The following is a 16612-nucleotide window of genomic DNA, read 5'->3' on the forward strand; positions in this document are numbered from 1 at the left end:
GACGTGAGGAACCGTTATCTGGTCTCTTTCGACCAAAGGTGAGTTAGCCGGTCTCGTACAGAGGTAGGGTTTTTTCACCTGGAAACTCGGGTTTTTCGTCCCTCAGAACAGACAAACCGGCCCTGTGAACACACACGGTTAGTCATGAATACTTACAACAATATGTGGAAGAGATAGGGTCCTCACCACATGTCCTTATGCCCATAGTTAACCATGAGTCACATCATGGTAGTCAAACTCCTAGGTAGGAGACGGCACATGAATGAATGGGATCTAGGTTATGCAGCAGGCCTTCATCCTCATTCTCATGCACCTCCACCTCTTCAACCAATGCGGTGGTAGCACCATCCATAGTTGCATACACTTGGTTGATATATCTTAGCAAAATGAGCACTCATTAATTGATCGATCTCATCAACTTCTGACACAATAGTACAATTTACATTTAATGAAGTTATTCTTCTACATTCATTCTTTCTTTTACTTGCAATATTACGATAAAATTCTTTTCTACTGGCTTTAGCCTGCATAACCAATTTCCTTTCGTATTCTGATTTAGCTTTCTGCTTAATACTCATTACTTGTCTAGCATGTGCTTTATGTATTTCATAACTTTTCTCTTTGTTTCTCATGATATTCTTTCCACGTCGTTTTCTTTTAATGGGTTTCTTGCTTAATAAGGTTGTTCGTCCATTTGACTCTCATCATGTTTATTCTTCGAAATTTATGTATACATTCTGAGACTGCCCATTTAAGCATTTTTGCAAAGATTCTTCTTCCTTGCTGATATCTTTCCATTCAGTAACTGATACCATCAAATCAAAGATAGTATTCTCCTGAGTTTTGCATAATATTCAGGTTTGTTTATCAACATGTAACCTGTCCTAATTGGAACACATCTCTATAATTAGTTACTTCACAGGAAAGTACAGCATGATCACTGTTACCAACTGGTGGTAAAATAGTCATATTCTTAACTGAGATTCCTTCTGATGCTGTGATTCAATGAACACTCTTTGACCTTGAATTCCTTTTTTTCACGTGCTTGAGTGAGAAAGTTGTCTTGCAAGAATTCAAAAATTTTGCTTCATTGTTATCACAAGATTTCTCTTCTACCCAATCAATGTTTGATCATTATGGGTGACTTTAATTAAACAATCATTTTGCACTCATCAGAATAATTTGGCATTTCATTTTTTGTTCCTGCAACTGAACTGTCAGGTCTGTAGCAACGTCCACTGTATATTTAATCCTGTAAGCTTCCACTTCGCACCAGATAGCATCAAACTCACTGCTATATGGAACATAATAAAATACCATTATTGCTTTTGTGTGTTTCTACTATACCCTAACTGGGCTCAAGTGATCTGATGTCATTATTAGTATTCCCCCACCCCACCCCTTCTCTCCTGCATCTTCTGTCCTCTCTACAAATACTATATCCTTGATTCCCATTACAGCATGTGATTCTGATATCAAGCTTCACTAATGGCAACCATCTTAGGCCACAATGTATTCAATCAAGCAATGAACTTAATTCCTGAGTCTAAGTAAGTTGCACACATTTTACAATAATGTGATGGCTGACCAGGGGAATAGATTCACCTTGGTACCTTTGCACTTCACTGAAGCTTTTGACAGGTGACTATTAAATTATTTAAGGAATTTACAACATATACTGGAATATTAATTAAAAGAAACTTTAATAAATACTTCCGATATTTCGGCAGTGTCACATTGCCATCTTCATGGGAGCATACAAATATGGCACGTGCAAGCAGGCACTACAGAAAGCAGATGAGGCAAAAGATAAACTACTGTTGTTCCTAAAGTCCTAATGGTACCCCCTGGTGGGCTATATTGGATTGTCTTGGCCATTGGGCTGATGTTCTCATGATGTAAGTCTCCCAAATTTGGGGCATTCTCATGCACCTAAATTTGTTGAGGTTGGGAATGTTTTTTAGAGCTGAGGCTGATTCTATGAATAATCATTCATACTTAAACTTGCTGCGTATTACTTTGACTTTCTTCCAACGTATTCTGTGGCAGGTATCTAGAGCATGGTCTGCATGCCCAGAGTGGCTGTACTGGTGAAACTGGATGTAGACTTTGGACAGTTTACAGCTGCAAGGGACCTGGTATACCCCAGGTAGGTCTAGGGGGAAGTTGTTGGTCTTTGGTAGTGCAGATAAGGGATGCCAACTTTTTATATGGTCTGTAACAAGAGGTCAGGTCATATTTTTTCAGAGGTGCCCCAGATGTAGGGAATGGTGATAGTTTTAGTGTAATCTTTATTGTGAAGGGCGGAGAGGTGTGGTTTACTGGTGTTAATATTTTTTGTGGGTTGTGGCCATTGGCTAAGAAAGTATTAAGGATGTGGTTTAGTTCAGTGGTTAGGGCATTGTCATCTGAACAGATTAATTTTGCCTTGTTATATAGTGTTTTAATAACAACATATTGTTATGAGGGGAGGATTGCTGGTGAATGTATTTGCCTGTATGGGTGGGTTTTCTATAAACAGAGAAAATCAAGGATCCATCAGGCTGGTAAGTGATTAGAGTGTCTAGGAAAAGAAGGTGAACAGGACCCTGGGGTCTTAAGAAGGAGTGGAGTGTATCTGAGCCATGTGGCCAAATAGCAAAACATCATCCACTTAACGAAGCCAAATAGTGGGTTTTTGTTGGGCAGAGTTTAAGGCTTTCTCTTCAAAAGTCTCCATAAAGAAGTTTTTCCAAGGGTGGGGAAAGTGGTGAACCCATGGCTGTCCCCTCTATCTGTTTGTAGAATTTTCCTTCCCAAACAAAATAGCCTGAGTTCATTGTGAACTGAAATAGGGCTGAGATATCAGGAGGAAATTTGGCTTGGATGAGCTTTAAGGTTTCCTTGAGTGGGACATTTGTGAATAGGGAGGAGACATCAAACTGACCATTATGTCAGTGTGTTGGAGTGAGGGGTTTTCTATACTGGCTTTGAAGTGGGTTGAGTTTTTTATGTGTGATGGTGTGTTGCCAGTATAGTGTGTGAGCGCTTTGGCTAAATGTTTGGCTAATTTATATGTGGGGGAATCAATGCCCACCTTGGAAAAAGAGGAAAAGAACAATTCACCTTGGAAAAAGAGGAAAACAATTTACCTTGGAAAAAGAGGACAACAACAGCCTCCCTTTCGTAGACACTCTAATCACTTGCCAGCCTGATGGATCCTTGGTTTTCTCTGTTTATAGAAAACCCACCCATACAGGCAGATACATTCACCAGCAATTCCCCCCCCCCCTCACAACAATATGGGGTTATTAAAACACTATATAACAGGGCAAAATTAATCTATTCAGATGACAATGCCCTAACCACTGAACTAAACCACATCCTTAATACTTTCTTAGCCAATGGCTACATCCCTAAAAAAATCCAAAAAATATTAAAACCAGTAAACCACAAACCTTCTCACCCTTCACAATAAAGATTACACTAAATCTATCACCATTCCCTACATCCAGAGCACCTCTGAAAAAATAACCAAAATCCTTAAAAAAAATGACTTCTTGTTACAGACCATATAAAAAGTTGGCATCTCTTATCCGCTCTACCAAAGACCAACCACTTCCCCTAGACCTACCTTGGTGATACCAGGTCCCTTGCAGCTGTAAACTGTCCTACTTTGGCCAAACAGGCAGGACAACGAATATCAGGATTTCAGAACACAAAGACTACATCTGGTTTCACCAATACAGCCATCTGGGCTTGCAGATCATGCTCTAGATACCCGCCACAGAATACGTTGGAAGAAAGCCAAAGTAATGCACTTCTGCAAGTTTAAGTATGAAAGATTATTTATAGAATCAGCCTCAGCACTAAAAAAACCTCAACAAATTTGGGTACATGAGACTGCCCCAAATTTGGGAGACTTACCTCATGAGAACATCAGCCCAGTGGTCAAGACAATCCAATATGGCCCTGTAGGGGACACCATTAGGAGTTTAGTAACAACAGTAGTTTCTTGTCTTTTGCCTCATTTGCTTTTTGTAGTGCCTACTTGCATGTGCCATATTTGTATGTTCCCATGAAGATGGCAATATGACATTGCTGAAATATAGGAAGTATTTATTAAAGTTTCTTTTAATTAATATTCCAGTATATGTTGTAAATTCCTTAAATAATTTAATAGTCATGTGTTGCCAACGTATAAGCCTTTTGACAGGATTTAGCATGGAAAACGTTTATTAGTTGTAGGGTATGGGATTGGAGTATAAACTGCTAGTTTGGATAACTGGATGGCTTTCTGACAGATATGAAAAAGTAGTGTCATAGCATAACCAGCAATGAAAAAAGTAGTACTATAACCCTGCTAATATATGCTGCTAAAAATCTCATCACACCAAAGTGCATAACTTTACGCTTACTAGCATTAAACTGATAGCCATTTTTATTTGCCCAAATTTCCAACCTGTTCAAATCATTTTGTAAGTGCTGGATATCAGTAGCATCCCTGATTGCTCTGCCTGTGTTCACATCATTGGCAAATATTTGTACATCTCCTGTGTTAGACCCTTCCTGATGTCATTAAGGTATAGATTGAGTAACAACAGCCCGAGGACTGAACCTTGAAGTATACCACTGTTTACCTTAAATGTGCAGATTCACACCCACCATATACCATTTTTTGATATCTGTCTGTGTACCATCCACTGATCCAAGTCAAGAGTTTATATTCTTATCCCATATTCTCCAGTTTATGCAACAAACTTTCATGTGGTATCCTATCAAATACCTTAGCAAAATCCAACATTAGCATAGCATATCCATTCCCTTTATCCCACTCTGCCATAACATTGTCATAAAATATGAGCAAATTGCTAAAACATGACCTTCCTTTAGTGAACCCATACTGTTCCTTGCAGAGTATAGCTTGTTTGTCCACCCATTTCTTACCAACTTCTCTAACACCTTCACTGCAACACCAGAGATACTGATAGGTCGGTATTTAGATATTAGTTTTTGCACCATCCTTGTACAATGGAACTATCATACTTTTGCTTCCATTCCTGTGATATCATTCTTGAGATGAGACTCGAGTTATACAAACATATGAAAGGCCTAGCCAATTTGGCTGATCATTCCTTTAACACTTTCATTGCCAAGCTGAAAATTGGAATTTCGTGTGGTGGCCAAATTTTTAAAATTTTTTTATTTAGTTAGCGACGTCCACGTGATAACGCGTGATCGGCCGTTTGGTGAGAACTCGCATCGCGTGATCTCGTTCATTGCCAAGCTGAAAATTGGAATTTCGTGTGGTGGGCAACTTTTTTATATTTTTTATTTATTTAGTTAACGACGTCCACGCGATAACGCGTGATCGGCCGTTTGGTGAGAACTCGCATTGCGCGATATCGCGTGTTTGGCAATGAACATGTTAACAAACATGATGATATGCCATCAGTCCCTGTAGACAAATTCTTATTCAGGTTACGCAACAGCTCTTCAACCTTATTTTCATGCACCACTAACTGTTCATCCAATGTAGCAATAGCACTGTGCACCATGTTACATGCACCTGGTTGATATATCTTAGCAAAGTGAGCACTCATTAATTGAACAATCTCATTAGCTTCTGACACTAGAGTATCATCTACATTCAATAAAGTTATTCTTGTGCATTCTTTCTTTTGCTTGCTTGCAGCATAATGATAAAATTCTTTTGGATTTCCATTGGTCTGCATAGTCAATTTCTTTTCATACCTTGATATAGCTTTTTGCACAATCCTCATTACTTTTCTTGCCTGTGTTTTATATATTCATAACTCCTCTCACCTTCCTGCTTCGCATGATTCCTAAATTTAAACCCAATATACTGATGCTTCATGAAGAGGACACTTTTGGACATGGGAACATTGTATCACATTCGCATTAATATCCCAGGTGTGCAGTCACAAATATGGCCATTTTTGAGCCCTTTGAACAGACATATAGATCGCACACCTGGTCAAATTCTTAGCATTTCAGTGGGTTTAAACCACCCAGAAGGTGAGGCAGGGTGAATGCTGAGGTAGTAGCACCCAGAAATCATTGGCTGTGATTGGTTGTGTCAAACAATTGAACGTTTTCATTTGTCATGCGTTGCTATTTTTGTTTTCTGAGTTTCATTTGTTCTGTGTGTGTGAAGTGTGAATTAACATGTTTAGGACACTGATATAGATATGTAATTTTCTGTGAATAATTTCTAACTTTTTGCACATATTTACAATGGGAAACAGTTGACAATCTACAAAATGTTCCATCTTCTGCCAGAACTTTTGCAGATTGTATGATTGCTCATAGTTGGAGGAGGTTGGAACTTGTGTATAAATAAATGAGTTATTTCAGCCTTTCTTTGGTTTAATCTGGAAAAATAATAATTTCCCTCGTGATTACTTTTTCTGATGTCTGTGCATATTATATGGTTGTATTTAAAAAGTGTATCAAAATTCAAATGATCTGTGTCTCACTCTAGTGTTTGCCAATAATAATAATAATAATAATCTAATTTCACCATGAAGGGTAAACCCTTTGTGCTTCTTACATAAACAGCCATGAAGCATAGCTATTGTACATTTGACCATTTTGCTTTCCATATTTAAAATTATATTAATTGATAAATTAAAATATTCTATATTATCTTACAATTAATTGCATCGGGCCAATTAAGATGAGCGCTAATGCACTATGCACTCTTAAAAATTTCATGCATCGATAAAAATGCAATCATACAGTCCGATTGATGTAATTTTTTGCATGGCTTGCATAAGACAGCACACCCAACCTAAATTAGCATGCAAGAGCACGCGCGCGCGCGCACACACACACACACACACACACACACAGTAATATACACACACACACAGTAAAACCCCATGTTACTTTCCCGGAATTTACATTTTCCTGCCATTTAAGTCATTTTCCGTTGGTCCCGTCTTAAGGCCTATTCTTATGATATATTGTTTTCCCACCATTAACAACTTTATGTGGATGTTATTTCCCGTGACAGCATGCCATATTGCTTGCAATATGGCGTGCTGTCACGGTATTAATTGATAAATTAAAATATTCTATGTTATCTTACAATTAATTGCATTGGACCAATTAAGATGAGCGCTAATGCACTATGCACTCTTAAAACTTTCATGCATCGATAAAAATGCAATCATACAGTCAAATTGATGTAATTTTTTGCTTGGATTGCATAAGCCACATGACAGCACACCCAACCTAAATTAGCATGCAACAGCGCGCGCGCGCGCGCACACACACACACGGTAAAACCCCGTTTTTACGTTCCTGGAATTTACATTTTCCTGCCATTTAAGACATTTTCCGTTGGTCCCGTCTTAAGGCCTATTCTTATGATATATTGTTTTCCCACCATTAACAACTTTATGTGGATGTTATTTCCCGTGACAGCATGCCATATTGCTTGCAATATGGCGTGCTGTCACGGTATTAATTGATAAATTAAAATATTCTATGTTATCTTACAATTAATTGCATTGGACCAATTAAGATGAGCGCTAATGCACTATGCACTCTTAAAACTTTCATGCATCGATAAAAATGCAATCATACAGTCAAATTGATGTAATTTTTTGCTTGGATTGCATAAGCCACATGACAGCACACCCAACCTAAATTAGCATGCAACAGCGCGCGCGCGCGCACACACACACACACACACACACGGTAAAACCCCGTTTTTACGTTCCTGGAATTTACATTTTCCAGCCATTTAAGACATTTTCCATTGGTCCTGTCTTAAGGCCTATTCTTATGATATATTTTTCCCACCATTAACAACTTGATGTGGACGTTATTTCCCGTGATTTGTGGTTTTTTCGCAGGTGGCAACACTGATTTTCGAATAGATTTCTGTTCCCAGATGGCGTTGCTTTCAGCTGTAGTTTCGTTTCCGCCATCATGATGACTTGCACGCTTGTAGCAGTGATGTAGTGATGAGCGATACTGTGATTTTTCAATCACAGTACGAATTGATATCGTGAAGTTTTCATATCAGTAATTTTAACCTGTCAATAGCTCATGGCACCTGTAACGTGTTGTGATGTGATTTCACATTCACAGTGCTGTATTGAAATCGTGAACAAGGATCATACAATCAGTGAATAAACCACAGTTCTTGAAATATCGCTTCACTAGCTTGCAGTGTTGGTGTTCGTAGTTGCAATTCAGAAGCACATGGTATATTGCAGAATTTCTGCTACGTAATTTAGTGTGTGTGTGATAGTTGCTTGCAAGTTGCGGTGGTGGATGATCCATCTTAATAACATGGAAAAAAAAGACAGAAATGTATTTCAGTAGAAGAAAAGATGGCAATTCTGCTATGTGTAGATTGGCATGCTGGAACACGTGTGCAATTAGCAAAAGATCTTGGACTTTCCATGTCCACTTTGAACATGATAATAAAAAATAGGTCGGTCAAGCATTGAACTCAATGCAAAGCAATCTGGTGCTATGTCAAAAAAAAACGAAGATATATTGTATAACATCGACATACGATGAATTGGATAAACTTGTGGCGGAGTGGTTTGTTTCTATGAGAGCATCGGGTATTCCAGTTAGTGATACTATACTTCGAGCAAAACCCTTGAATTTGCTGCGAGGTTGGGGATTAATGGTTTTACTGCGTCAAATGGATGAATTGATCGTTTCAAGACTTGTCACAATATTGTGTATAATCAAGTGTGCAGAGAAATTAATAGTATAGCAGGGGAAACTGTAAGCCAGTGGAAACACGAACTAAAGACTATTATTCAGGAATACGAACTGAAAAATATTTTCAGTGTTGATGAAACTGGGCTCTTTTATAACATTCTGCCAAGTTAAACGTGTTTTAAAGGAGAGATGTGTCACGGTGGAAAACTTAGCAAGCATAGTGCAACTGTTTTGCTCATGATCAATGCTGATGGATCAGAAAAATTACTTCCACTGGTAATTGGTAATTTTAAAAAGCCAAGGTGTTTTATGAACGTGAAAAATCTGCCTATTAAGGATGATGCCAACAGCACAGCATGTGGATGACCAGCAGCATCTTCACATCCACCATGCATGCTCTGGATGCTAAAATGGGGTCAAATCACTCCAAAATACTACTATTACTACTGCTTGACAAATGTCCTGCACACCCTGAAGATCTGAAGCTCAGAAACATTAGATTAGTGTTCTTACCCCTAATTGTACAAGTGAGCTTCAGCCATTAGATCTGGGCATCATCCATGCATTTAAATGGAAATATAGAAAAATGCTTCTTGAAAAAGCTGTGTTTATGCATCATAATGGTATGGACCCAAAACAAATGACCATATCAGTCCTTGATGCCATGCATTATGTGGGCAAAGCATTGTTGCATGTTGCTCCTGAAACCATATCCAACTGTTTCTGGAAGGCAGGAGTTACATGTGCGGAAGAGGAGAAACAACTACAGGAGGAAGAAAAAGATATGTCAGAGCCCGATAACTGGTATGTGATGGATGAGTCTTCCTCATTTCAAGACTATGTTGATGCTGATGTGATGACATCAATGGTACCAAGTGTAGAAGGCATCCTTTCCAGCCACCTTGATGAATAGAAGAGGAAGCAGTGGTTGAAGAAGACTGTGATCAAGAACCTACTGTCCCTATTAGTAAAGAATCAATGGAGGCTATCTCTGTTTTGAGGCTGTATATTGCAAGTGCATCAGGAGACGATCTAACATTTAATGCCTTATATACTGTGGAGAGGCAGGTGGAACTTATAAGAGTGCAGAAAAAGCAAAAACAATCAACAATTAAAGATTTTTTAAATAGATAAATGTAATTGTAAATTTATTTATTTTTAGTTATTAAATTTTATAATCTAGTATGTAAAGTCACATGCTAGCAGTAAGTCATCTTTTATCCTTTTTTTAATGTTTTTTACATTTCCTGCTATTTACACCTTTTTCCATCAGTCTCCTGGAAAGTGTAAAAAAAAGGGGTTTTACTGTATATATATATAGAGAGAGAGAGAGAGAGTGAGTGAGTGTATACACACACACATAAGCCTAGTCATGAAGATACTTTAGATGCAAGCTTTGTTAAGTGTGAATTTTTTTAATATCTTATTTGTTTTACTTAACAGCTATGCTTAGATGTTTTAGATGCCGTAATATGCTATAGTCATCTTCCGTCGCCTACACTGCCTCATTTTGTTACATCTTTGTGTCGAGTTGTAAATGTGGAAAGGTTCACACAATGTAGCTGGAAAGTAAGTAGTGATGCATCTTCTTTGATCTTAAAAAAATACAAATTTTGTGTGAATGCAGAATGAAGTTAATTAATCATTGGGAAAAAACATCAAAATTTGTTTCCTTTATTTCGTTAATTGCATTTAATATCTATGATATTTGAATGTTCAATAAATGATAAATGATGCAGATATTATATTCCTTTTCTTCATTTCCTACTGTATTCCATTCATTAGTTTTCAATTTTCTTTTGTTGATAACTTTATTATGACATTGATGTCAGTAAAATTATGGGGACCACAACTGTGTTAGGAATAATTACTTTAATTTCTTGATGTTTCATCCTTCATACTAAGGTCATTATCTGGTGTGTGTGTGTAAAAAAGTCAGTAATTTATCAAGGCATGGCCAACCCTTCACAAAACCATGTTGCACCTCATAGAGTATCATATCTTATCCACCCATTCCTGAATTCTTTAATTTAGAATCTATTTTTTGAGCAATTTTTCCAGTACTTTTAGCCAATAATATGTTAAGTCAAATACGTATGTACTGTGTTTTTATAAGATTTTGCTTTTCTCTTATGATGATTAACAAAATAACATACTGATTTATTAATGTATTAATATACTCATATATTTTATATATAAATATTTGTATTTCATATGTATTATCATCATCCATTTAAATTCTAATGAAACCTTATTGGCATGAAGATAACTTGAATTACAATATATGAAATGGAAGACTGGTATAAACATAAACCATTTTGATTGGCTCATATTGGAAGACATTGTTCATAAATTACATTAAAGAAAATACCTGCTGCGATATCTATGCTTCCATTATATTAAGGTAAAAGTGATGTGTAAGAATCCATCAGTAGCAAGTGTAAAATTTGTGGTAGTCTTATACAGCAAGTATACTACAACTACAAAATAAACATTTTAAAAACAGATTATGCAATCTCCTTATATGCTCAGTGACCTTGTACACTGGCATATGTCGTTTCTCGTGCATTTATTTAAATTATATATGTTCTGTAATTGATGTTAATTACAGATTATTAATTTTCTTTAACTTTTGCTAATTTCTTTTTCAGCTTATGAGAAATCTTCTTGGTACGACACTTGGACACACTGCAGTTTATACTATGTGCAGGATATTACAAGATAGGTAGGAAAGAAAGTACTTTGTTTGAAAAAAAAATGTGAAAAAGATGTTAAAAAGAACATGAATGCTAAAATAGAGAAATTGATAAATTCCATTACACCAGTAATGGAATTTATCAATTTATTAATGATGAGTTCTTATAATGAATTGCATAATTCAGCCAAGCTCTTAATATACAAAAGTAAAAAAAAAAAGAAAGAGAAAAATTGAATAAATGTGATAGAAATGCATGATTGTTGCTCTTGTTGAAATCAAGTAATTTCAAACACCAATAACATTTGATTCTTCTATCATTAGGTCTCTTATCTGTAACAAATAAAATCTTTACATTTGCAACAATCATATAAGCTCACAAAGAATAAATCAATTCAAGACTCTACAGTAATCAAGGAGTTGTACACGTAACTTTTTTTTAATGAGGATCCCAAACATAAAAGGTTTTTACCTGAATACACCTACCAAAAAATTTGTAAATCTAACTCTTAGACCTCTTAGTTTGAATTTCATAACAAAGGTGTTCCATCATGACCACAGAAATATTAAACAAATGTATTGTTTAGATTTTGTGACTAGATTTTGTATTTTTTATGAAAGTTTCCTCAGGAGAAAAACAAAACAAAACATGAACTATTAAAATGAGAACCAGTGGTCAAGCAGCAGTAATGGAATAAGACAGTTAAATAGCTATGCAGTTATATGCATATAGCAGAACAATTCACTCAATATATTGTGTGGGGGGATACTGTTGAGGCCACATCATGGCATGGAGACTGTTCTGTCTTCTCTCACTGCATGTCCACACTATATCCTATCATCTTATCAAACTTATGAAGACCCTCAAAATAACAGTGACACTGTGACAAAAGTGAATCTCCCTCACAAATTAATCCCTTCAAAAAAGTCACATTACTACCAGTTACAACATACAAACCATGCCAGAATCTCTTCACTAAAACCTCACATTCACTTCAGAAACATAAATGATGTCCACCATCACTGCAAGTGATGGTGGACTAGACATCTTATTCCTGACAGAAACCCAGAGCGCAGCTACATCTACTGTCCACTTTCAGTGCTCAAACTGCACACTTCATGATTATTTTCACCAAAATGGTGGCACCTGTGCCTTTGTGAACTCTAACATAGCCTGCCAGAGAATGGTTAACTTAGAATTCCCTGCTTTTGACCCTCTGGCTCAAGGTTTTCAATCCCCATTTAGTAACATTCATTTGTTGCATTTACAGTTCTCCAAACACTGATAACCACTCAGATCTCTTCACATTCCTTTTTGTGAAATTCGATGACCTGCAATCCAGCTATCTAAATAGTGCAGTCATCTTCCTGGGTGACCTCAGTGTCCACAACTCCAACTTTGTCCATTACTTCAACACCACTGACTAAACAGGACAAAAAGCAGTATTCATTATTGTTATAAGTTCGATAATATACATCATTGCTATAAGTAATGATGTAACACAGATTGTACATCTACCCACTTGAATTCCTTCTTCACTCTCCAAATACTCTGGATCTCTTTTTGACCAGTTTTCCTTCCAGATACACTGCGCGAGGTTACCTCTCCCTTGGCAACTCAGACCACAATCTTGTACAAGTCTCTCCTCTCACACAGAATGTCCCTCCTCCAACCACTCCTGACCTCACATCTTTTTGTACTACAAAGGAGCCAATTGAGATGACCTCTGGAATTTCTACTCCTGCTTTCCTTGGTCTGACTATTGCTTCCACTCATCTGACCCTAACATCTGCTGTGAATGAGTCAGAAATTATTTTCAATGGTCTGAAGGCATTCATTCACCATTCAATCCATAATCCTTATCTGCTTTCCAAGTCCAGGTTCAACCGAAAGTGTATCAAAACAGATGAAGAAAAAAAAGGTCAGCTTACTACATTTGGCTCTCATCAGGAACTCCAACCTCATACTCTGCCTGTATCATAGCATGCAACATATGTAAAGCAGTGATCAGCAGATCCAAATCTGATTTCATAAAGGAGACCTAGCAAAAAATTTGCCTCCTGTACAAGTAGAAGCTGTGCCTTCTGGTCGCTTGCTATGGCCATTAGATGCAACTTGTGCTCTTCTGCACTTCAACCTCTCTCTCATCTTGATTGCACCTCTCACTTCACCCAAACATAAAGCTGACCTCCTGGTGTCACTCTTTTCCTCAAACTCTTTTCCATAAATGACCAAGGGAAATCAACTCCTACCATACCAGAATCCAAGCACTGTATGCCTTCTATAGTTCTTCAACAAAAAATATATCAGAAAACTACTAAATAACCTGGATATCAAAAAGTCTTCTGGTCCTGATGGCATCTCTCCAGTTCTCAAACATTGTTTTCCAGAGCTAACATCCATCCTGCATCATCTCTGTAATTTATTATACATATCCCAATGCAGGGATATAATCTCATATCCATCCTGTTCCAAAAAAGGGTGATAGAAGTCTACCATCAAACCACTGACCAATTGTCATCACCTCTATCCTCCAAAATAATGGGGAAAGTCATCAATAGCTGACTCCTCCACTACTTAGATGCCCACCAATTAATTAGCAACCAGCAGTATGGATTCTGCCATTTGAGATCCATAGCTGATCTTGTTGCTTACATCACCCACCTCTGGACATATACCATTGAAAGGTTCACAGAAACATATGGTATTGCCCTGGACAATGCTTTCAACTGTGTGGGTCATTGAGGCCTACTAAACAAATTGCCATTCTTTGGTCTCCTTGCTACCCTGTGTAACTAGGTAGCCAGCTTTCTCTCTCTCTGGTTATTCTCTGTGAGTCATAGCCTATACCTACTCTCTTTCTCCTGTACATAAATGACCTACTCATGATAACCACTAATCCTATCTACAGCATTGTAGATGATAGCACTGTCTACTTATCCTGTTCATTTGACAAACCATTCAGTACTCTTAACATCCCAGGCTACAAGATCATATACAACTGGTGCCTTAAGCATTGATCTACATACTATCCTCTAATGGGGGAGAGGACAACCTAGTTATGTTCAATGCTACCAAAACACAGTCTTTCCTTTTATCATCTGAAAGAGAAGCCCAGCTCGCCTTCCCTTATCCTCAGTAATACACAAATCACCAGACAAGATCAGATCTCTTTGCATGGACTACTAAAGTTTACTTCCAGTCTTTCCTGGCATAAACACATCACATCAATAGCTTCCTCAGTATCCGAGAAACTTAGCATTCTCTTTCGTTCAAGAGCCTATTTTACACCTCACCAACTCTTAACTATATGTAAATCCCAAATCTGCTCCTTTTATAATAAATTTAGTTTAATCCTTTATCCAAGTGTGAGCAAACAAAGTTTGCACCTGAAAGTATCATCAGGACTGGGGTAAGGTGGTGCAACACCAGGGCGACTCCTTGCAAAGGTGGAGCAAGATACTATCACTCCTATCTCAGTATCTCCCTTAATGCATAACATTAGACATATCCTTGCGGATATGTCTAATGTTATGCATTAAGGGAAGGGCCACTACCCAGACTAGTTTCGACCTTTATTGAAGTAGAATGGGAGTTCATATCTCTTCATCATTGGCCTCTTAAGAGTCAAAAAAAGTTGTGCTGAGAATCAGCTTGATAGTGAGAGAGGAGGAGAAAGATAGAGTGGATAGTAGTAGATAGTTAAAGGAGGCCTCAGTCGATCTACTTGTTCTGACTTAAATGCCAGCACCAATCAGATCTCCAACATTATCTCCCTCCATCCGTTCTTTTCAGCTTTCCTCGGTCAGTCACCTCTTCAGATGACTGCCCGAGGAAAGTGGGGAAAAACAAATGAAAGAAGCAACACACAAAAAAGGAACTGGTAAATAACATTAAGACGTACATATAACAATTTGTAAGACAGAACCAAAGAAATAAACTAGGTGAATTTCGGAATTTCAAACTGAATGATCAGAAGAGCAGGGGAAGAGCCTGGCCTGGGTGATGCAGCACACAAGGAGCTACACTGCCTCGATGTAGGCCTTCGCAGCCCAGGTTCTCACGGTACCCCCTCCTGTGGAATATCCTGTGGAATATACAAATACCTTTTCATACCAAAAATTCTAATCTGAAAGGGAAAGAGAAAAAGAAAAAAAAAATTTTTTTTTTTCCTTCTCGAGTCTGGCAGCTCAATACGACGAATCTACTGACTTGTCTGCCTGTTAAGCAAGGCTTACATCCTCCTGCTTTCTATTGTTGTGAGTTTTGAGGATGTGATCTGCTAACTTTTCTCCGTGGGAGTAGTTTAGCATTCCTAGGCCTCTGTACAATGCTGCTCCCGCGTCATCCTTTGCATCAATAAATTCTTCGATTTGTTCTGGAGTGATTTCGTCTATGTCTTCGACAAACATATCGCTCCACTCTGTGCTTACCACTTTAGGCCCATTTTTCCCTGTGAGGATAAGTAATATATCTCCGAATGTTTCTATTCCATTTCGTAAAACCTTCGCATCCTCGGGGAAGTCTTTTAGCAGATGCAGTATTGGTGCATTGGCTTTTGCGGGTTCTGCTGTTACCTTTCCAGGTTCAGCTATGCCCAGACTCCATGGTTTTGGTTTTTTCACATTCCCTTCTTCAGGTCTGCCTGGCCTTTTCTGCGTGGTTTCTTCGCTATGAATTTCCATTTCTACTGTTTCTTCAACTACCGTGATAGGACCTTCCTGCTGGTGTTTCTGTTTATTTTCTGTGGCGGTGGTTCGGTCGTTGGCTGGCTCCTCATGCTTTGTGTCTTTCCTGGCTGCTTCTACCGTTTTTGTCTGTTGGTTTCTCTGTTACTCCATTTTGCAATGTGGCAGTGTGATTCTTTGTTGCTGCCCTTTCATGTGCAGCCTTCAGGGTTGGGAAGTCGTTCTGCTCCATGCCACTGCTATCGTTTTCTGGTGTTGCAGTGTTGGGCATAATAGTACCTCCCACTCTTTCTGCATGGTTTCTACTTGGACAGGTGTCCACTTTATGGTCTGTGTTTCCACATTTTAAGCAGGCCGACTGGCAATTCTCCAATGTATGGCCCGCTATCAGGCAGTTCCTGCATTTCATTTTCGGGCACTGAGCCCCGAGATGCGCGAGGGCACTGCACTTAAAACACTGTCGCTTTACGCCAGGGTAGCTGACCATTACCCTGGCCGATCCTATCTTGATGAAATTCAAATTTCTGCCTTCAT

General features: G+C 38.1%; 1 protein-coding gene across 4 annotated transcripts in view; it reads left to right on the top strand.

Moving 5' to 3' along the window:
* Positions 1 to 16612, top strand: part of gig (TSC complex subunit tuberin) — a 943661-nt gene that overhangs the window by 232174 nt on the left and 694875 nt on the right. For all 4 annotated transcript variants that reach the window (XM_090415521.1, XM_090415523.1, XM_090415524.1 and 1 more), the window contains exons 10-11: positions 10138 to 10263; positions 11346 to 11419. In XM_090415521.1, the coding sequence (XP_090271647.1) occupies positions 10138 to 10263; positions 11346 to 11419 (200 nt within the window). The remainder of the gene's footprint in view (positions 1 to 10137; positions 10264 to 11345; positions 11420 to 16612) is intronic.

The sequence above is a fragment of the Typopeltis vanoorti genome, chromosome 3, assembly GCF_054136105.1.
Source record: "Typopeltis vanoorti isolate ZY-2024b chromosome 3, IOZ_Tvanoo_1.0, whole genome shotgun sequence".
Taxonomy (NCBI): Eukaryota; Metazoa; Arthropoda; class Arachnida; order Uropygi; family Thelyphonidae; genus Typopeltis; species Typopeltis vanoorti.